We start from the raw sequence: 22,734 nt of genomic DNA on the forward strand, positions 1-22,734 counted from the left end.
ATTTTATTAGATGTTATTTTGCTTTACCTCCTGTTAAAGTGCTCTTTAAATAATGATGACAATGATGATGATTATGATCACAAGAAACTTTTGCATCATTACCCAGAAGCTGGAAAGAAAAGAGACAAAAACATTTTTCACACCTCACTTAGTAACTCAAGGAATTATTTTAAACTAAATATTTTAGGCTAAAATATTAATTTGTTTATTGGTTGCTGTTTTTTCCTCAATCCCACCGTTATGTTTAGTAATTTCTGTCAAAAGCTCCAGCATTTTGATTTAATCCATCTGAATGCAGTATTTGCAAGTCATACTCTGATTGGATGGAAAGAAACCTGTCTGTGATTGGCTGGTGAGATGGACAGTTTTTGAAGTCACGAGCACGCAGACAGTCGAGCGAACGGAGGAACCATAGACATTATATATTATGTCTATGGGAAAAATATAGTATAGTGGATTGAGAAGAGTTTATCAGTTTTGAGGGCGCGCACGTTATGTTTAAAATGCTGAATACCTGTCTCACTGCGCGCTCAAACAAAAGACACAAATATTGCTCTAGAAGTTGGTATACGCAATGCTGACTGAAAAATAAGTGGGTATGCGCCGTATACCCGCGTACCCCCTGAACTACACCACTGCCTGTCAGACTTCATGTGAGATCGTGAAGCATTGACACTCATTATGCAAAGCTTAATTTTTTTTTACAAACACGGCAAAATCCTTCGTCATCCTTACCGTTGACAGGCTGCAGCCATGTCCCCAATTCCTCGTTTTCCATCCACTTTTGTTGAAATTTGCATTTTCCCATTCTCTAAATCTTTCTGCGCCTCGAGCTTCTTTTCCGAACATTGTAAAAACATACGGCTTTACGATCAACCGGAAGCAGTTCAGCGTGTTTGGTTCAGCGCAAACACGAGGAATCAGTTATATCTGGTATAATATATCTGACGAAACTGTTTTTATGAACGTATTTTTTTAGGAAAAAAAAGGCGTTTTAAATGCCACGATAATCACATTTAATGACTTTTAATGCCAATTAAGGCCTTAATTAAAAAAATAAATAAATTAATGACTTAATGCTTTTTAATGACCCATGGAAACCTGTAAAATCCTGTGTGGACCTCTGCAAAAGGTCTGGAACAAACATTGTAAACCTTTAAATTTACCAGGACTTGGGCTCGCCATAGTGCAGGTAGTTAATGCTGTACAGATTCATATCCTCTGTGTGCCAAGCAAATGCACTCTTCCACATCCCAAAATACAGGCATGGAGTAGTAACTCCTTTTATCTTCGTTCCACTCTCACTCTCCACAGTGTCCAGGATTGTGTTGAGGTGGGCCATGTTCCACTCAGACACATCCTGCAGAAGAAGAAGTCACAGGAAACTGTGAGCGATAATACATGTTTGGTCAGAAACAGAAGGAATCCTAGATATGGCTGTGAAAATCAAAGATTCTTAGGTCAAGATGAAGGGTCAGCGCGCTTTCTCTAGTCATCACTCACCGGATCAAACAGTGTCCCACTGACATCAGCTCCATATAGTGGGGGGTTGAACGTCAGGTTTTTCCAAAACTTCCTTTCCAGCTCATCAAAATCCGCATATCTGGGACTGCAAAACCTACAGTTCAACATATTTGGAGACAGGCAAAAACACCAACGTGAAGTCTAAGACCAAAACATCACAAACTAAGCGAAGTAAAACTAGATCACTATGCAAACAGACTTATCCAAGTTGGAGGTCTTCTGAAACTCGAGGACAGTCATTGGTTTCTTCTGGATGTTGTACTGCGTAAACAAGCCCGACTGGCCAGTCACCACCTGCTGTATAGGAGCAGGTATCAGCAGGTCATCTATGTCATCATATGCATGTCTTGGTTTCCAGCATTTAGGGGGAATGATCTGCAAGTAAAGCAAACATAGCTGATAAACTTCAGAGCATAATTACAAAATATTCTTTTTACGTCCGGCAGAGTCTACAAGAAAGATTTATATCACGATGTCAACAAACATGTTATACATTGAAAAGAAAATGTCAGATTCTGCTTGAAAGGTTTTAAAGACATTAATAACGGACTTCACAAAAATTGTATTTATCATTTTCACATCTAGAGGATGACTCTGTATATATCAAAACGTTTGCTTTTGTCAAATGAAAACTATACATAAGGAAAACATGTACATATCTCAAACTAATATGAGTCATTTGGCAGGTATTTATACAGCTAGGGAGAATTATTTTGCTTCTTTTAAGCACCTCAACCCAAATATGTAGCCGGCATGCTCTGAGGTTTTAATGACCGAAGCTTTGATGATCCTTAATGATTTGAAGCGGAGGACCAAAGCTGTGGGGGGTACTCTGGGAGTATGGAGTACCGGACCCTTTAATACGGGCTGTCAGGTCTCTGTACGACCGGTGTCAGAGTCTGGTCCGCATTGCCGGCAGTAAGTCGGACTCGTTTCCGGTGAGAGTTGGACTCCGCCAAGGTTGCCCTTTGTCACCGATTCTGTTCATAACTTTAATCGACAGAATTTCTAGGCGCAGCCAAGGTGTTGAGGGGATCCGTTTTGGTGGCCTTAGGATTGCGTCTCTGCTATTTGCAGATGACGTGCTCCTATTGGCTTCATCAGGGCGTGATCTACAGCTCTCACTGGAGCGGTTTGCAGCCGAGTGCGAAGCAGCTGGGATGAAAATCAGTGCCTCCAAATCCGAGACCATGGTCTTGAACCGGAAAAGGGTAGAGTGCCTTCTCCGGGTTGGGGAGGATGTGCTGCCCCTAGTGGAGGAGTTCAAGTATCTTGGGGTCTTGTTCAGGAATGAGGGGAAGACGGAGCGGGAGATCGACAGGCGGATTGGTGCAGCGTCTGCTGTGAAGCGGGCGCTGTACCGATCCGTTGTGGTGAAGAGAGAGCTGAGCCAAAAGGCGAAGCTCTCGATTTACCGGTCGATCTACGTTCCTACCCTCATCTATGGTCACGAGCTTTGGGTCGTGACCAAAAGAACGAGATCCTGGATACAAGCGGCTGAAATGAGTTTTCTCCGTAGTGTGTCTGGGCTCTCCCTTAGAGATAGGGTGAGGAGCTCAATCATCCAGGGAGGACTCAGAGTAGAGCCGCTGCTCCTCCACGTCGAGAGGAGCCAGTTGAGGTGGCTCGGGCATCTGGTCAGGATGCCTCCTGGACGCCTCCCTGGTGAGGTGTTCCGGGCACGTCCCACTGGGAGGAGGCCCAGGGGAAGACCCAGGACACGCTGGAGGGACTATGTCTCCCTGCTGGCCTGGGAACGCCTTGGGATTCCTCCTGAGGAGCTGGCCCAAGTGGCTGGGGAGAGGGACGTCTGGGCCTCCCTACTGAAGCTGCTACCCCCGCGACCCGACCCCGGATAAGCGGAAGACGATGGACGGACCAAAGCTGCGCAGCTGCACTGAGCATATTTCCCACAATGAATGTGAAAGCATGCACTTGCACTTCCTATGTCGCTTAAATTTTACAAATCAATCTCATGGAAAATACACAGAATATTTCCTTATTAAAACTTGCATAAAATGATGCATCTTTCAGCTAAATTTGCTAAAGAAGAAATTATTTCTGAACACACTAAATCCCCCCCAAAAAACAAAGATCCAGCTGAACAGTAAAAGAATCTGCTTACTTTGGCCATTCCAGCTTTGTGTGCGCCTTGTGACTCCATGAAGGCAACATACCGGACAAAGTTCTTAAACTCTTCTTTGGAAGGAGTGAACGTCGCCACCCCAAAATCAGCAGTTTGGGCTGGAGTGTCTGTAGTCATCTTAGCATCCCAAGTTTCACAAGGACTGTTAATGGGAAAGACAGACACAGCAGGTTATGGGCTGGTTCCCCTGGTTCCATATCTGCATCAACTCATTTAGAAAAGACCTACTTGGAAACACTTTCCAGTTTGTGTAACGGAGAGAACCCTTAAAAGCCTCAATGATGCAATACCTCTTAATGGGTTAAATATATTCACACTGTGGGCACATTAAACTCAAATGCACAAAAACAAATATGTTGTCAGGATACACTTAAAGAAAACAGTGAAAATGCAGGAGCAGTGAGAGCAAACTAACTGCATCTGGAGGAAGTCCACAGAAAGTCAGTGATCTGGATCTGCTATCTGCCAAGGACCTGCTTCCACATACAGCGGTGGAAAGGGGTCCCACCATCTATAAAGACTCAACTTATGTTAGTTTGCTGCTCTGAAACATTCAAATATGCGTTAACCCAATGTCAAGAACCCAGGCAGTAGTGAGGAGCTGAAAACGATGACGTCTGAAGCCTCGCTGCCCGGCTGCATCACATGACTGCTTCAAGAAGTGGCTCAGATTTTGCCAGATGACCGGTTCATTCAGAACCAGTCATGGCTGCACGCTGGATCAGAAAACAGTTCTGCTAACCAGATGCAGTTTAAAACGCCAATTGGTCTGTTTATAAGTTTCGTTTTTATTAATTCTGCATTTTTTAACTACATGCACCGTATTTCTGTGCCTCAGCGCTTGCTCCCCCCCCCCCCCTTTCCCTCTGAGCAGGTGCTTTTATCACCGTTCACCATTCAAAACGTGAATCACTACGTTTAATGTCCTCACATCGGTAGCAACGTGTGCCAGTTAAAGCCAATAGGAGAGTTGGTAGCTGTGTTTCATGCTATTTTGTTTTTAACAACATAGAATCAGTGTCGCTTTGGTGGGCTGCTGCCTCGCGCTGTAATTCAGGTGTGCACTTTTAAAGGCATACTATGCAACATTTTTCAGTTAATTAATGTGTTCCATACCGTTTTGGATGATTAAATGAGTCATTTCAGGTCGAACAAAGGTTTTCTCGGCCGCCCTGGTGGTCTGTGGGGGAAATACTGCACTTGCAATTGCAGGAGCCCTCGGCCTGCACCCACAGGCTCAGAAGTCTGGTGCATCGCGAGAGTCGGTCTCGCTTTACGGAGAGAACTCCATGTGTTTTTGCCCTGCCATTCACTATATGCACGCGCAAAAGCAACAACAAAGAACCGCGTGTTAACGTCAAATAAACATGCAAGCATATTGAGTTTTTTTTAAAATTATTATTATTAATTTATTTTTTTTGAATGTTGGCGAGGCGGCGGCCTCGCCAAGATAGCACTGCAGGAAAACCCTGATGTTCATACCTTCACTGTTAGTCATTGTTTGTACTGCCGTTTTTTCCACTTTTCGTTGCCTTCTCCTGTCTGCTAAGCTCAAAACAACCGCGCCTGGCTTGATGGAGAAACCAGAACAGCTGAGCATCTTTATGACAGTGCACTTTTACTTTCGCCCTCTGGGGGGAGCCTCGCTGGAAAATCAACCCCGGTTGCATAGTATACCTTTAAGGGTCATTTTAAAGAACTTGTAACATCAGGGGCTTCATCTGAGACCTGTCAGTATCCCTGTTCCCTTTATAGGAGCCCTTTACAGTATTTAGTTATGCATTTTCCCCGCAGCGCACCAACGGGGGTAAAATCCGCCCACCACACCGCCGCACTGACGAGAGCAATAGAGATTTGTCTGATCAGCGCGGTGACTGACTGAGAAACCTGTCGCTGTGAAAGGTGATGAGAATAAACTGTAACAGTCTAGAAGTGCATTGAGCTGAAAAGAGGGAGATACAGCTGGCTGTGATTATACACCTGGCCAGTAGGTGGTGTCGTGTGCACATGAAGCTCCAAGAAATGAACCCTTTCTTGGACCAGTTGACTCAAGTGGTTCAGTGCCTCATGAGGCTTCATCTCACCATCACTACCAGGCAGCATCAACATCCAAAGACATGTGAAGCAATCGCTTCAACCCATACAACCATTTCCAAACAATATGGAGGCCACCACTCTACAGGAACTTTCCATTCTGAAAGTTGGTTCAAGCTAACCCACCATGAGGTCAGAGATCATCTACCAATTAGTATTCCATCTCTGATCACTTCATGTTCCACAGAATCTCAAGCTCCACTAAACCTGAAGGCATTCCTTACAGCTGGGCCCATTAGAACCCTCTTAGACTGAACACTTTCAGAACTATTAAGCTCGTTAAACTTCGACATCCTTCAAAGACCCTTTCTCCCTCCATCCATCCATCCATCCATCCATCCATCCATCCCTCCATCCATCCATCCTAAAACAGGCATATCTGAGCAGGCAGCGAGGCGATGCTAGACTTTCCAAAGTGACCACATCAGCATTAAGTCTGGGGAATGTGGAGCAACATGTGTTCATCCTCTGTGACAGAACACGGCTGGCTGTACCTCGCTGTCAGACTGCAGCGCTGGGAGCTAAATGATGGCCGACATTCTGCCTCACACTCTGACCACTCACAGTTCACCAACTCTTTACCCGCCAGCCGATGACCACCACATCCCAGCGGCTAACATCTGAGCTGCCGGAGATGGAGCTGAGAAGGAGGAGTGCGGAGCTCTCAGGGATCTGACAGCTGCTCCGCTTTCAGCTAAACAAGTAGCAAACATGGCTCGTTTGCTGTCGCTCACTTTCTTCTTGGCAAACTCAAAGCAAACTCCACCTTTCAGCCAGCGAGTGTTTTTTTTCTTTTTTTTCAGTGAGAGACATTACCTTATACGCGCTGAGGTGTAGACAAGGGGCTTCTTCTCAGAGAGCAAAGAACCAGAGCACAAACAGATGAAATCCTTTCGGTTACCACAGACAGTCCTCCATTACTCCCGTCACGCTGCACGCATGCTCAGTGCATGTTTGTTTACATAGCGATCAAAGGGGAGGTCCTTCCTCAGTTCTTTCAGCCAGTCAAAATAGCCCATTTGTTTAACCAATCATTATTTAGTTAACATTGCTCTGTATTATTATTATTATTACTATTATTATTATTATTATTATTATTATTATTTCAATTTACACCATACACAGGAAACAGACAAGCAGTGGAGGTAACAGTGTTCAGGCTAAAACAAGTAAAAGAAGTGGCATAAACTTCTTTAATGAACAGGGTCTTGTTGTGTTTCAGTAAGACAGAGTTCCTCTACTAAACTATAGAGCCTCATAAAATGTCTTCAATAAACAGTGCAGGGCAGAAATCTGGGGTCCGTTCTTCGTACGTTGCTTAAAACATCCAAGATCAAATGAGACATCCAAGATGATTTCATCCGGCTAATCATGATCTGGCTAATTGGGTTCTTCATCACACCTGTTGTTTATGATTAGTATGGCTGGATTGAGTTATCTGAGACAACTGCGCGTTCATGCGTTTGTTTAAAAGGGGAAATGTATCGATAGCAGAAACAATGATCAGCAGCGCTGCTATTGGCTGTTCAGCGTGGCCAAAGAACGCCCACAGTTTTTCTCCCAAGCAGAACACGAGCTTTTAATGGAAGGTTATGCCAAATTTCAGTCATTAATTAAAACGACAGGGAACACCTCAAAGTCTGTTAAAGCCAGGAGAGAGGGCTGGCAAAAAGTAGCAGACAAATTAATGTGTAAATACTGTCCATGTTAGATGTTTCTATCACTTTCTACAGTATGAATTTTTGCATTTTAATAATTTGATATTTACTTTGTTCTTTTATATCAGAGCCTCCACGGGACCCACTAGAACATGGGGACAAGTTAAAGTGAAATACAAGAATTTTCTACAAAATGGTAGCCTTTAATTATTACACTTTATTTTAAAAAGCCACTTGTTATGGCAACAGATCCAATATTGGTGTCATTACTTAGACAATGGAAGTAAAGGATACGTGCAAACTGGGAATTTTAACAAAAAAAATGTACCTATAAAAAAATGAAGTTCTTCCTTTTCCAAGTCATCCACAGTTTACACGGTAAAACTGTATTGCTCCGTGTCTAGATAATCCATCTATAGTTTTTTCTAATACAATATACAGCTCGACAGGAAGCAAGCCTTTCAAAGTAAAACTAAGCTACACAATAAAATGGCCTGAACAAATCTTCTTACTGAATATGATAAAAATAAAAAGCAAACCATCATACAAATAACTTAAATATTTTCTATTTATGGCTCCAACACCACTTTTTCCTCTTTAAAAGCCACTGTTAAATGATGTTTGTCTGTTTATAGCAGCCACCAAGAAAAAGCTCTCTACAATTACACTGTCGCGCTGCGCTAAAGGATCCTGTCTATTGCGCAATACGCGATTAAATTGAAAAACTCTGCAAATTATTCTTGCACCTTCCGCAACAGGTTGTTGTCGTAAAAATGGACATGGCTGCGGCAGACTATCTCCTCCGATGTCCAAAAGCTCAACCAAAATGTAATATTTTGCACAAAGAACTTTGTCAACTGGGGCCCGTTCTTCGTACGTCGCTAACTCAGCTGGATTTGATTGTTGACGATTTGGCATGATCTTGGATCGTTTGGTTCTTTGAAACTCATCGCAATAGACAGGATCCTTTAGCGCAGCGCAACAGTGTAATTGTAGAGAGATTTTTCTTGGTGGCTGTTTTAAACAGACAAACACGTCATTTAACAGTGGCTTTTAAAAAGAGGAAAAAGTGGCTTTTTAAAATACAGTATAATGATTAAAGGCCACCATTTTGTAGAATATTCTTGTATTTCACTTTTACTTGTCCCCATGTTCTAGTGGGTCCCGTGGAGGCTCTGATATCAAAGAACAAAGTAAATATCAAATTATTAAAATGCAAAAATTCATACTGTAGAAAGTGATAGAAACATCTACCATTATGCATTAATTTGTCTGCTACTTTTTGCCAGCCCTCTCTGCTTTAGCAGACTTTGAGGTGTTCCCTGTCGTTTTAATTAATGACTCAAATTCATCATAACCTTCCATTAAAAGCTCGTGTTCTGCTTGGGAGAAAAACTGAGGGTGTTCTTTGGCCATGCTGAACAGCCAATAGCAGCGCTGCTGATCATTGTTTCTACTATCGATACATTTCCCCTTTTAAACAAACGCATGAACGCGCAGTTGTCTCAGATAACTCAATCCAGCCATACTAATCATAAACAACAGGTATGTTTGAAGAACCCAATTAGCCGGATCATGATTAGCCGGATGAAATCATCTTAGATGTGTCATTTGATCTTGGATGTTTTAAGCAACGTAGAACGGGCCTGATATATTAAAGAATTATTTTTTGTTCTTTGACGATGTATTTTGGGAAAAACTGGTTAGTTTTAAACTAAGAGCAACATATATGCTCGTGTCTGTTATGTTGCTCACATAAAACTAAGAACAACATGTGTTATTTTGCTATAACTTGTTTTAACTTGTGGTGGGAACCTGTGACAATGTGTTGTGGGAAAGACTGATTCTGTATTCCTCATTTTGCTTATATTTGTGCTATTATATAAGTTTGCAATATTATTTTGCTTCACACACTGCTGAGATGCTGGGAACGGTTTTGTTTTGGAAACGGGACGAACAGCTCAGATGGGAAGGAGAAGTGGCCACTCTCGCTCCCATCTGATACTTTGTTTATTGGTATAAAAAGTCCTTATTTGTGTTTGCCGATCTCTCTCGATCCTGAAATAAACATTTCATAAAACAGGGCCCAAGCTCCAAAGTGGGGCTTCGTCTGACACGCCCCCTTTTTACTCTGTACACGTTTCGAAGCCTCGTTTCAGATGTCCCATCACTACTGTCAGTTTCTGTTCCTACGAAGTTCTGTATGTTTTTCTGTAGTCTTTTTGATTCTTCGGTCCTTTTTAGTGTTGCTCTGCTTTTTGTTTAATAAATTCCTTTTTTAAAGAACCTCCATGGCCGCGCGGGAAGTGGGGGTGCTGCAGCACCCCTTAGTGGCGAGAGGGAGATTTTTCAAAAGAATTTATTAAAATACTTTGCACAATTTATAAATTTCTTATCAATATTTTGGGAAATGATTTTTACTTTTTTATTTTACTATTACGTGTATTTCAATTCAATTCAATTCAATTTTATTTATATAGCACCAATTTGTGAAGAATGTCATCTTCAAGGCACTTTAGAAAATAATTAAATTAAAACCCAAAAGTATTTGGGTTTTATTTTAATTATTTTGAGGCCTAATCAACACAACTTCACGGAAGTTACGTTGTCATGGCAACGTCAAGCAAACTAGAGGTCGCGGAGTAAAGAGGTATCCTGCTTGCAGCAGCAGACTAGTAATAGGCCGTGGGACAGAATCTGTAGGATGACTTTTCTTATGAACTGTCAGGGGGCAACTTTCTTGCCCTGAGATCAGTTGGTACACATAGCAGTGATCTCAAAACACCAATGTTCCAATGTGTTCACATGCACATTAATAAGTTATAGCCGATAGAAAATATAAACTGTTGCACTTCGGTCCAAGAGGTCACGTGATTCGAGTTTTGCTGCTCAGCCAATCAGATCGCTGTATAGTCAGCTGTGCGATTTCAACCAGTTCATCATGGCTGCGCCCGTAGGGTGTTGTAAGCATCTGTTTCCAGACGAAGAAAGCCAGAATGAAGTTTAAAGTCTAACTCTTGGACTGAAAAAAAATCCTGAAAACCGTTGAATAACTTCCTGAACAAGGTTAACTTTGAATATTCATGTATCAAAAGTGTTCAAATTAAGTTTAGATATGAAATATTGCGCAATTTTTACACCGATTATGGTATTCCGGAGTGCTGCCTCCGTTTACGATCGGCCATTTCCGACGTGTGACGTCAGTTCAAGAACACCGAGAATGCGCAAAGCGAACTTGCATAGAAACACACATTGTTTACATTGTACAACCGGTACGGCGAACAAGGATATATGCATGTTTTCCAGGATCTTCTTTCACACACCAAATCTGCTGATCCACGTCTACTTTGAGCAAGCGCTTTTAAAAAAAAAATCGCAGAACTAAGTCCCCAATAAAATGCCTTCGAAGTGCGTAGTTGGTGGCTGTAGTGTCGCTTACAGGCCTAGTGCAGACTGCGGTGAAGTTGTTTAACATTGGACATTCATGCTCCGCGGAGTCAGCGGGATCTAGCTCACGGTTGATCCGGTTGAAGGACTACGATTTCGGCCAGCGTCTCTCAGCTTCTCCCTTCTCCCATACATGGTGGGACCGTCAACAAATCTGATTTGATTGTTTCTCAAGACGCACCGCGGACTCTGCGGAGCTTGAATGTCAATGTCAAACCAACTTCACCGCGGTCTAGTGCAGGCCAGAAAGTAGCGCTACATACTTGGCCGAAGGATCAAAAGGTCCGAAAGAAATGGGATAAATTCGTAAAAGAAATGCGAAAGGACTGGATTGCCGGCAGTGACAAAAGTGTTTTATGCAATTCACATTTCACGAGCGAGGATTTTGAGGGGTACTTACAATGGAGCATGGGCTCTATGGGGCAGCGTTGGATATAGTCTCCTCAGGTTCACCTTGTTCAAACTCCATTTCCGGTATTGGAGTCGCCGATGCTTGAGGTGGAGTTTATAGATGTATCAGACATTTTTTTTTATTAATTTTTTTGTACGTAGAGTAAGAGTTATTAATTAAATTTAATAAATCGGTAGCGAAAGTCGTAGTGTTAGCAGCCGGATGCACGGTACTCATTCTGTGTGTGACGTCACATTCCGGAGCAGCCCGATTGAAGAATGTTCGGGCTCTTTCGCTTATCCAGCAAGTTTTATCTAAATTACTTCCAAACGGCGCACATACTTTACATATAATATACATTTCTTTACTCTGGTGACTATTTGAATGCATCTATGTTAAAATACATTCAGTCCAAGAGTTAGACTTTAATCGCCAAGTAAGTTTGCACTTACAAGGAATTTGACTTGGCATTGATGATGCAGACAAAAAAATAAGAATACAGTAAAATAATAGCAATAATAGCATTTTCTGGTGCCAGTTGGCAGAGATCTTGATGGCAAGGAAAAAGAAATAGCCCAGTCATACCTAGAGACAAATTTAAGAAAGACAACCCCTTCGTGAATGCTGGCTTTTCAAATTGCCGTTGTTATAGTGTTATTGTGAAGTTTAATTAATAACGCACATATTCACCTGAGAACTGATTATTGTGTGTTAGAGACCCTGGTTGCATGAACTGAAGTGTATATGATAATAAAGTAGTGAATCTCAATGTATTTATTTTTATTTATTTTATTGTATTTTAAATAGGCCTATAGGCTCATAGGTCTTTTGTCCAAACCCCCCCCTCCCCCCCCCAATTTTCACAGCACCCCCTGTTCAAAATTACTTCCAGCGGCCCTGAGAACCTCTGCTGGTCTGGCTGAATTCTGGGTCCGCTGCCATGACTCATTACAGTATGTGGACATTTACAACCCCCTTGTGGTAGTTACATCCTCATCAGACAACTGTTCTCCTTTTTATGAGTGAATGTTGGTAGAACAAGGTTAAATCTCTCAAACAGCAAATCTCTGTCTCCCATCACTTCATCAGTAGGACTTCTTCGTCCTACTGATGAAGTGTTCCCTGTCACATACATTCTTCTTCTTTTCTCCTAATATGTAGGTGTGATCCATCAGTGATTGTAGTGTCAGCATCTTTATTTATAGGTGACTCTGACTATGGAGCACTCTGGTCAGCCTCTGCATCACAGTGGCTGTCATCTGTCAAACACAAGACCACCATGAGTTTAGCAAACAGCATAAAACATATCAAGACTGCTTAAATTACATTTAGCAATGTTAACACCAAGTTAAAAGAGCAACACCTGTATCATTACTCATTCAAATATTCCTATTACACACATTGTCAGCTTTTGACCAGCGGAGGCTCATCGTTGAATATATGAGACAGGACCATAAGTTATAATTGAGGTGGCTTTATTTACAAACTTGCACCAACATCCACACCTGACTGACAACAATGTCTGCCTTTTATAGCAGTGCAACCCTGAATGTCTTGCTAGAAGGACCCAATGAAGTGGATGATCAGAAAATAAGAAATAAACAATACTTACCCAAAATAACCCCCAACACAATAAATTAAACCTAATAAATATTGACATAAATAGAATTTTCAAATAAACAAATCTAAAATCAATCAAAATACTTCAAATTAAATATTCCTTAAAGCTCTAATCTCCTTCCAAATGGTTTGCTCCAAGAGCTTTCCTTGAGGAGCCAGGACGAGGCAGGTAACAGGAGGAATAAGTCGGTTCGGAGAGGATCCGACAGGATTGATGGTTAAAAAGTTGAAATTAAGGGAGGAAGATGAAGATAAAGAAATAATATCTTGAACGTATGGAAGTTGGCGTTGAGGAAATGCTCAAGATGCTATATGGAGAACCTGTGGATTGGTGAAGGAACTTTGGACAAAGACTATGGCGGATAGACACAGCTGTGCTGTCAATGGACCAGATTGGGAAAATAGTATAGATAACGAGAGTGACGGAAGCAGTAAAACATCGAGTAGTGAAAGGATGAGTCCAAAAAGAGGAAATTCTTCAGCGAAGGCAGGTGTAGGAAAGAGGGGAAGAGTGGTGAAAAACTGGAATGAGGGGGAAATAAGGAGTTGAAGGTAATTGTTAGAGTTAACGGGGAGAAGGCATTGCAAACGATCAGTGCAGTTAAACTATCCACGATTTTGAAGAATCAAGTGGGGGACATTACTAATGCAAAAGTTCTAAGAGATGGAAACTTAATGATAAGTTGTAATACAGAAGAACAAAAAGCCAGAGCATGTAGGGTGAAAGAAGTAGGAAAGTATAAAGTGACAAGTGTAAGTCTGGTACAAGAAGGAAGTAAATGGAGGAAGGGAATGATTTGAGGTTTCAATTGAGGAAATCAAATCAAATCTTAGAGGAGGAAGAGTTAAAGATGTAAGAAGGCTTCAGACCTTTAAAATGGAGAGAAAATGAACAGTGAATGTGCTGTCCTCACACCACATGCCTATGTGCTGCTAGACAGCCAGCGAACAAAATGAAAGAAAAAAAGTTCCCCACACAAGGCATCCTTTTCTTGTGTTCTCAGAAGAACCTTTATTCACGAATCCGGTAGAATTTTCTTAATTTTGTAACTGAAATATACAAAAAAACGAATCACTGACCAATATCAATATCAGAATATCACAGGTACATTTCACAGTCAGCTTGCTTAGCTTTAGCACAAATATAACAATAAGACATTTTTCATACTCTTTTCCAAAAATATGTTCCATGCATATTAAAGTGCCTTCGAAGCAGAGTAATACTTACAAAGACGAATATTTTCCCAAGGCAGAAGCGTGAACGCAATCTACTTCAACAAGAGCAGTTTCTTTAGTTAGCTAGACGCATGTTTCTTCTCCGAGAAAAACATGTGAAAGATGTTTTGACGGTGAGAGCACTCACTATCTCGCATAAATCACAAACAGATCTAACAAAGGTGAGATGTCTCACTCGGATTAAATATAAACCCCAAACCACTATAGCCCTTTTTTTTTTACCATGCATTTCCTTAGACTAATTTTAAACTATGAACTTATTTTACATTTTATTTATGCCATGAATTTCTACTGTCTTTTGACAAAAGGCAGAATACTCCCCTCTTGATATAATACCGTTATATCACAACAAACATAACATAGTCAAAAAACAAAACATAGTCAAAAAAAACAACAACAACAACACTCAGCTGTTTAGCAACAATAATAATTATATAATAACTACATCTCCTTCTCTAACACTGGGTCTGTTTTCAGTCCACTTTGAGCGACTTTGCAAGGTGGGCAAATATTGTCCTTTCCATCTTTTCCAAAAAGTATCAGTAAGGTGCTGAACATGCTTCCACGTAGCATCTTGGTTGGGCCACGAATGGCGAAGAACCTTCTCAGTGCATTTATAAAACTATCGGTAGACATAGTCTCTATCAGTTCAATGTGCACGGCTCTGGTTGACATGAACAACACAGCCCAACGTTTACTTTGAGAGCAACCACCTCTTGTCCGACGAGTCACAATTGTCCATGGTCCAGACACATCTAGACCGACAGAGGTAAAACGTGGTTCAGGAACGAGTCGGTCAGCTGGCAAATCTGCCATTTTCTGAACCTGCATTTTGCCTCGCAACTTTCGACATGTAACACACTTATGAATGACAGAAGATACAAGGCGTTTCGCTCCAACAATCCAAAACCCAGCACCCCGGATAGCTCCCTCAGTTATGTGTCTCCCCTGATGAAACACTTGTTTGTGAAAGTGTCTTACTAGTAGTGTGGCGATATGACTGGAGGACGGGATAATAGGAGAGTGCCTTTCGTTCTCAGTGAGATCAGCTGCGGAGAGACGTCCCCCAACTCGTAAGAGGTTGTCTTTGTCAACTAAAGGGTTGAGCTTTCGGAGTGTGTCAAGTTTCACATTTGTCTGTTTATCTTCTGTAAGGTTTCTAATTGTCTCTTCATAGGCATCTTGCTGGACAGCTCGTATGATAACGTGTGTGTTCTTGGATGCTTGGAGTCTCCCTGAAACTGGTTCCTCCCCTTGTCTTTTGTTTAAAAGATGAGACCATATGAATGAGTCTGGCTAATACTCTGCACAGTGTAGTCCAGCTGGAGAACCTCTCAAAATGCTGAGGCAAGGCAAGGCAAGGCAAGGCAAATTTATTTATATAGCACAATTCAGTACAAAGACAATGCAAAGTGCTTTACATGATTAAAATATAGCAAAATAAAACAGAATAAGAGCAAGTAGGAATAAAATATAGAAAGAAAATAGAACAAAAAAGTGGTGATTCAGTTAACTAGGACAGTTGAAGGCAATTTTAAACAAGTGTGTTTTTAATCTTGATTTAAAAGAACTCAGGCTTTCCGCACTTTTACAGTTTTCTGGAAGTTTGTTCCAGATAATTGGAGCATAGGAACTAAATGCTGCTTCTCCGTGTTTAGTTCTGGTTCTAGGTATGCAGAGTAGGCTGGAGCCAGAAGACCTGAGTGGTCTGGAGGGTTGATACGCTGATAACAAGTCTGTGATGTATTTAGGTGCTAAGCCATTTAGGGATTTTTAGACTAACAGAAGTATTTTAAAGTCTATTCTCTGAGATACAGGGAGCCAGTGTAAGGACTTTAGAACTGGGGTTATGTGCTCTACTTTCTTAGTCTTAGTGAGGACGCGGGCAGCAGCGTTCTGGATCAGCTGCAGCTGTCTGATCCACTTTTTAGGCAGACCTGTAAAAACACCGTTGCAGTAATCAATTCGACTAAAAATAAACGCATGGATTAGTTTTTCTAGATCCTGCTGAGACATCAGTCCTTTAATCCTAGAAATGTTCTTCAAGTGATAGAAAGCCGACCTTGTAACTGTCTTTAGATGCTTTTGAAGGTTCAGGTCTGAGTCCATCACTACACCCAGGTTGCGGGCCTGATTAGTGGTTTTTAGCTGAAGCGACTGAAGCTGTGTGCTAACTTTTGATCTTTCCTCTATTGGTCCAAATATTATTACTTCAGTTTTGTTTTTATTCAATTGGAGAAAATTTTGGCACATCCACGTATTGATTTCTTCTAGGCATTTACTCAGTGCCTGAACTGGTTCATAGTCACCTGGTGACATGGTGATGTAGAGCTGTGTGTCGTCTGCATAGTTATGGTAGCTGATGTTGTTATTTTTTATTATCTGGGCTAGAGGGAGCATGTAGATATTGAAGAGGAGGGGACCCAGGATGGACCCTTGGGGAACCCCACATGTGATTTTTGTCGTCTGGGATGTAAAGTTACCTACTGATACAAAAAAGTCCCTGTCCTTTAAGTAGGATTTAAACCAGTGGAGAGCTGTAGCAGAGAGGCCGACCCAGTTCTCCAGGCGTTCTAACAGGATGGAGTGATCAACAGTATCAAATGCTGCACTAAGGTCCAACAGAACCAGCACGGTGGTTCTTCCACAGTCTGTATTTATATGGATGTCATTGAACACCTTGATCAGGGCGGTCTCTGTACTGTGGTGAGCACGGAAACCAGACTGGAATACGTCAAATCGGCTGGTCGTTGTTAAGAAGGTGTTTAATTGTTGAAATACAGCTTTTTCAATAATCTTACTGATAAAGGGGAGGTTTGAGATGGGCCTGTAGTTCTGGAGTAGAAGTTTGTCTAAATTATTCTTTTTCAGCAGTGGTTTGATAATTGCTGTTTTTAGGGACTGGGGGAAAACACCTGACAGGAGGGACGTGTTTATTATCTGAGTCAAATCAGACATTATGACAGGTAAAACTTTCTTAAAGAAAGCTGTGGGGAGAACATCAAGACAGCATGAAGAGGAACTTAGCTGCTGAATGATCTGCTCTAAGCTTTTGTAGTTTATTTGGCTGAATTGGGACATTTTGTCAGGATAAGTTCCAGCTGAATAAAGCATTGGTTCTGGAGCTGGTGTGGATGTACAAACTGATCCTCTAATTTTTAGGATTTTCTCAGTAAAGAAGTTAGCAAATTCGTTGCAGGCCCTGGTGGAGTGGAGTTCGGAAGCCACGGACACAGGAGGATTTGTTAATCTGTCGACTGTGGAAAATAAGACACGAGCATTATTAATGTTTTTCTTAATGATCTCAGAGAAGAAAGATTCTCTTGCATTTTTCAGTTGTAAGTTATATCTGTAAAGTCTCTCTTTATAGATGTCATAGTGAACCAGGAGTCTATACTTTCTCCACCTGCGTTCAGCTTTGCGACATTCCCTTTTTTCACTTCTAACTGATGGAGCATTTCTCCAAGGAGATTTTTTCTTCCCGTAAAAAACCTTCACTTTAACTGGAGCAATGCAGTCAATGATGTCTGAGACTTTAGAATGAAAGTTATCTACTAGCTCATCTACTGAGTTGCAGCCCAAGGTTGAGGTAGCAGAGTAAGCTTGAATAAAATTTTCTGTGGCATTGTCCTTAAAGGTGCGTTTTCTTACGATGTCCCTTTGGCTAAATGAGTCACTGGTAATGATACATTCAAAGGTAACGGAGAAGTGATCGGATAAGGCAACATCAGTTACATTGACCTGTGAAATGTTTAGACCTTTAGTGATGATTAAGTCTAAAATATGCCCTTGCTTGTGTGTTGGCTGTTTAACATGCTGAGTTAAACCAAAGTTTCTAAGTGTGTCACACAGTTCTTTTGCACTTCTGTCTTCAGGGTTGTCAACGTGAAAGTTGAAGTCTCCAACAATAATTAAAAAGTCATAATCAACACATATCACAGACAAGAGGTCACTGAAATCATTAAAAAAGTTTGATGTGGACTTAGGAGGCCTGTAAACATTCAGAGCCTAGATGTGACTCTAAAATTGTAGTTCTTAGCGCTTTCACTTCTGCACGTATTTCTTCGTCTTTCTCAGGTTCAATGAGGGTGAAAGGACCAATGTTGGGTGATTATGTGTTTGTGTCATGATACAAAAAGGGTGGACCTGAGAACCAGGAAGTGTTCTGCAGGTCAGCTGCTGGGATAAACGTAGTGGCTTGGTCAGCTGGATTTAACTCGATTGGTACGTAATGCCATTGGTTTGGGTGTGTGGACGCTCTAATACGTGTAACCCTGTTGCAACATACATGTAGAATCGTTTGTAAGTATTGTGTAAATATCCTAATACAATCTTGCTGTCTGTGTAAAACTTCACACAGTCTACTTTGATGTGTAGCTCTTCCCTAATGAGCTCAAACATTTCCACTGCGAGCACAGCAGCACAAAGTTCTAGGTGTGGTACTGTGTGTGCGGGACAGGGTACAAGTTTAGACTTTTCCACTACAAAGCCAACATGGCGCTGTCCTTCATCACTAGCTGTTCGCAGATAAGCTACTGCCCATATAGCCACCGTAAAGGCATCAGAGAAAACGCAAAGCTCTTTTACCTTAGCTGTGCTTAAAGTACCTGAGCTGTAGCACCTTGGTATTTGGAGATTTTCAAGGGCTTGCAATGAGTTTTTCCACGCGTCCCACATTTCATGTTTTTTGGGGGTTAGCGGTTCGTCCCAGTCCCTAACTTCAGATGAAAGCTCCCTCAGTAATGCTTTGACCTGCATTATGACAGGGGCAACCAGGCCCAAGGGGTTATAGAGGCTATTTACCACTGACAGTAGTCCCAGACGCGTTATTGTGATATGGTCATACCTTGTACGGAATGTTGTAAATATATATATAACAATGTGTGTATTCTGGAGCACGGAACAAAAGTAATTTCCCCCTGGGATCATTAAAGTATGTCTGAGTCTGAATCTGAATGGTTTAGTCTCAGTTGATACACGGTAAGTGTAGCTATCATCTTGTAGGTTCCAACAGAGTCCTAAGGTTCTTTGAACTGTGAGGGAATCTTCTCCTAGATCTAAATGTTTCAAGTCCTTTGCACGATCCTTGGAAGGGAAGGCTTCCATGACTTGACTGCAGTTTGACGCTATCTTGTGAAGGCGTAGGTTTGACTCCGCCAACATGTTTTGAGTTCTCTTAAGCAGGTCAATTGCGTCTTGAGGCGTGGCAACCGATGTGAGACTGTCATTGACATAAAACTGACGTTGAACAAACTGACGCACATCAGAGCTATGTTCTAGTTCACCCTGTTGTGCTGCTCGTCTCATGCAGTAAATCGCAACAACAGTCCTCAAACCACAAATAGCGCAAATAATCTCTGTTGTCTTCTCGAACAACAAAGCAGTAAAACATTTGCCCCACATCGGCTGTCAGGGCTATTGGCTCTTTACGAAACTGTAGCAACACTCCTAACAGAGTTGTTCATATCGGGTCCACTAAGAAGCACTTGGTTAAGGGAAATCTTGTCACATTCTGCGCTCGAGTCAAACACAACCCGGATTTGTTCTGGCTTCTGAGGGAGGTATACGCCGAATGTGTGCAGATACCATAGTTTTTTATCAACTGTGACAGGTGGAGCTAGTTCAGCTTGGCCGTTGTCCAACATTTTTTGCATGAACTGGACATAGTGAGCCTTCATCTCTGGTTTCTTTATCAATGTCTTTTTCAGTGAGGATAGACATTTTAGAGTTTGTTCTCTATTATTTGGGAGTTTTCTCCTTTCAGAATGAAAGGGTAAAGGTGCGACCCAACTGTTATGAATCAGTTATAATTTTTTAACCCCATGTAATTCAACCCTTTAATAAGTATCTTGTTCTCGGTTCTCGTGTGTTTAGTTTAATAACGGAGAGACCCAACGAAGAAAGTCCTCATAGAACCGGCGTAGTGAGCACCGCCAACATCTATAAACACTATACAGTAAATAAAGCAATACGCATGAACCGGAAGTGGAAGGTCGTTCACACTGTAAACAATGCACGCATAATCTGGGATCATAAAGTCAAACCAAAAGGTCTCTTTGGCGGGCATCTAAATATCCGAAGCTTAAAATCAAAAAGCGACCAATTTATCCACATGATGACGGAATCAAATCTGGATTATTTCTGCCTATCCGAAACTTGGCTACATAATAATTCCCCTACTGCTGCGCTTTTAGTTCCGGGGTATGTCTCCTACAGGAGAGATAGAGCTGACGGCAAAGGGGGAGGGGTAATGATTTATGTGAGAGATAACATACAGTGCAGTGAAATTCAGTGGAAAACCCCAATTGATTTAGAATGTGTTGGAGTAAATTTATCTCTTGCACCTCAGATGTCTCTCACATTAATAGTCCTATATCGACCACCATCTGCAAAGATAGACTTTTACGATAAATTCAAGGAAATGTTAAAGCAATGTGATTTTAAAAAGGAGGTTATGCAGCTTTAGCGAAAATTCAGACTGAAGAAACACTATTGCCTACCTCCATCAATCAGGGACTCATCCGCCTCCAACGCAAGCCAATCAGCTTTGAACTGCTCCTCCTCAAAGCCAATCAGCATCCTGGGTTCATCTTAAAAAGAACTCCACATCCTCATCTCGGCCTTGTCCTCAGCGAGCAAGCAGTGGCTGCGCGTGTCCGGTTTGGACTCGACCGGTTTCCACCCACCTCCATCCCCTTCTCCACCATCGTACCAAGCTTCGCCTGGCTTTCCTACGGTGCTCCTTCAACCTCGTTCCTATCAGAGTGTAATTCCTGCTGGACTCTCATGGAATTCCCAGCCACTCATTAAAACGGTCCGGCAGAAGACCGCCATGCTGAGCCTGGTTCTGCCAGAGGTTTCTTCCCAAGGGGGAGTTTTTTCTCTCCACAGTCGCTTCATGCTTGCTCATCATGGACAGTTCATGCAAACCTGTGTTTATCAAGTTGGACATCAAGCTCAAACAGATCATCATCATATGGACTGAACAAACTTTGCTTATCTCCACTCCACCACCAGTTTCAGACCCGGGGGGAAATATCCCTATTCTCATACGCCTGCTAATGCATATTCAAGTATAATTCAGCGTGAATTTTTCCTGCCGAGGTCTGAGCGCCAAACTCTTAAAATATTGTATCAATAAAATTCTTCTAATTGCCTTTTCTTTCTGTGTGAGTTTTTCAGATTGAAATAGTGATGGGCGATTTTAATCTACATTGGGACAGTAACAGTATAAGGAAAAAACTTCAGCAAATTATGGATAGATTTAATCTTGTCCAGATGGTTAAAGGACCGACACGGATTACAAACAATTGTAGCATCAAAATTGACCTAATCTTCACCAATTATCCTGAACGGATCACAAAATCATACAATATGTGTGACTGGTCTCTCAGATCATAACATGGTGCTGATAACAAGAAAATTAACCAGACAGCGTTTTTCAGCCTATTCCGGAAAGAAGGAGTTCATTGGCATTCCAAGGAGCAAACAGGAACAATTTCATACTGCAATAAGAAATATGAACTGGGACACTCTACTACTGGACAATGAACTGGAAATAATTAGTCAGAAATTCACTGAATGCATACAGACAGAAATGAATTAATTTGCAGTGACAAACACAAAAGCAGAAAGTGTTCTTTTCCCTGGCTCAGTGATGACATCAAACAATTAATGAAAGACAGAGACAATGCCCTTAAAAAAGCCAATAAATCAAAACTATCTTGTGAGAGACAAAAATTTGCTTCATTACGGAATAAAGTGACAAGACAACTACGAAAAGCAAAGGCAGACTTTTTTATCACAATTATTAAAAACTGTCATGGAAATTCAAAAGCTATTTGGGAACAGATCAATAAATTAACAGGTAAAACTTCTTCCAGTAACAATTCAATACAGCTGAAGAACAATGGCATGCTTTTACAGGATCAATCTGATGTGGCACAGACATTAAATGAATATTTTGTTGATTCTGTTGAGACCATAGCCAAAAGTTTTCCTGTGAAATATAACAACCTACCTGCCATTAGTTCAGAATTGTTAATTGAGCCCCCACTATATCCAACATCTGTATCCATATCAGATGTGGAAAAGGCAATTAAACAGCTTAAGTGTTCAAGAGCAAAAGACGTGTATGGGATGGACACACACATGTTAAAACAAATAGGTCAGTCAATTATGGGTCCACTAACACATATCAGTAATATGTCACTAGACCAAGGGAAATTTCCTGAGCCATTGAAATTTGCTAGTGTCATTCCCATATTTAAAGGTGGTAACTCCCTTCTGACATCTAATTATCGACCTATTAGCATTTTGCCAACAGTATCTAAAGTTTTTGAAATACTGGTTGCTAAACAAATCATCAATTATCTTAATTGCAGCTCTTTCCCTTTGCACTCAATGCAGTTTGGATTTAGGGTTAATCATTCTACAGAGACAGCAACATGTTATTTTCTGGAAAAGGTTAAATCCAATATGGACAAAGGAGGGATAGTGGGAGCAATCTTTTTAGACCTTCGTAAAGCTTTTGACACAGTCAATCATTCAGTTTTACTGTACAAACTCAGTGCATTTAATTTTTCCACCTACTTTTATCAACTGGTGTTCCACAGGGT

General features: G+C 41.4%; 1 protein-coding gene across 3 annotated transcripts in view; it reads right to left on the reverse strand.

The window, feature by feature from the left end:
* kdm4ab (lysine (K)-specific demethylase 4A, genome duplicate b) overlaps positions 1-6,707 on the reverse strand; it is a 59,967-nt gene extending 53,260 nt beyond the window's left edge. For all 3 annotated transcript variants that reach the window (XM_036129659.1, XM_036129658.1, XM_036129657.1), the window contains exons 1-5: positions 6,581-6,707; positions 3,650-3,812; positions 1,724-1,899; positions 1,504-1,618; positions 1,167-1,360 (exon numbers count right to left, since the gene is read on the reverse strand). In XM_036129659.1, coding sequence (XP_035985552.1) covers positions 1,167-1,360; positions 1,504-1,618; positions 1,724-1,899; positions 3,650-3,787 — 623 coding nt within the window. In that variant the 5' untranslated portion in view covers positions 3,788-3,812; positions 6,581-6,707. The remainder of the gene's footprint in view (positions 1-1,166; positions 1,361-1,503; positions 1,619-1,723; positions 1,900-3,649; positions 3,813-6,580) is intronic.
* Between the last annotated feature and the right edge of the window lie 16,027 nt (positions 6,708-22,734).

This window comes from Fundulus heteroclitus, unplaced genomic scaffold (genome assembly GCF_011125445.2).
Source record: "Fundulus heteroclitus isolate FHET01 unplaced genomic scaffold, MU-UCD_Fhet_4.1 scaffold_198, whole genome shotgun sequence".
Classification (NCBI taxonomy): domain Eukaryota; kingdom Metazoa; phylum Chordata; class Actinopteri; order Cyprinodontiformes; family Fundulidae; genus Fundulus; species Fundulus heteroclitus.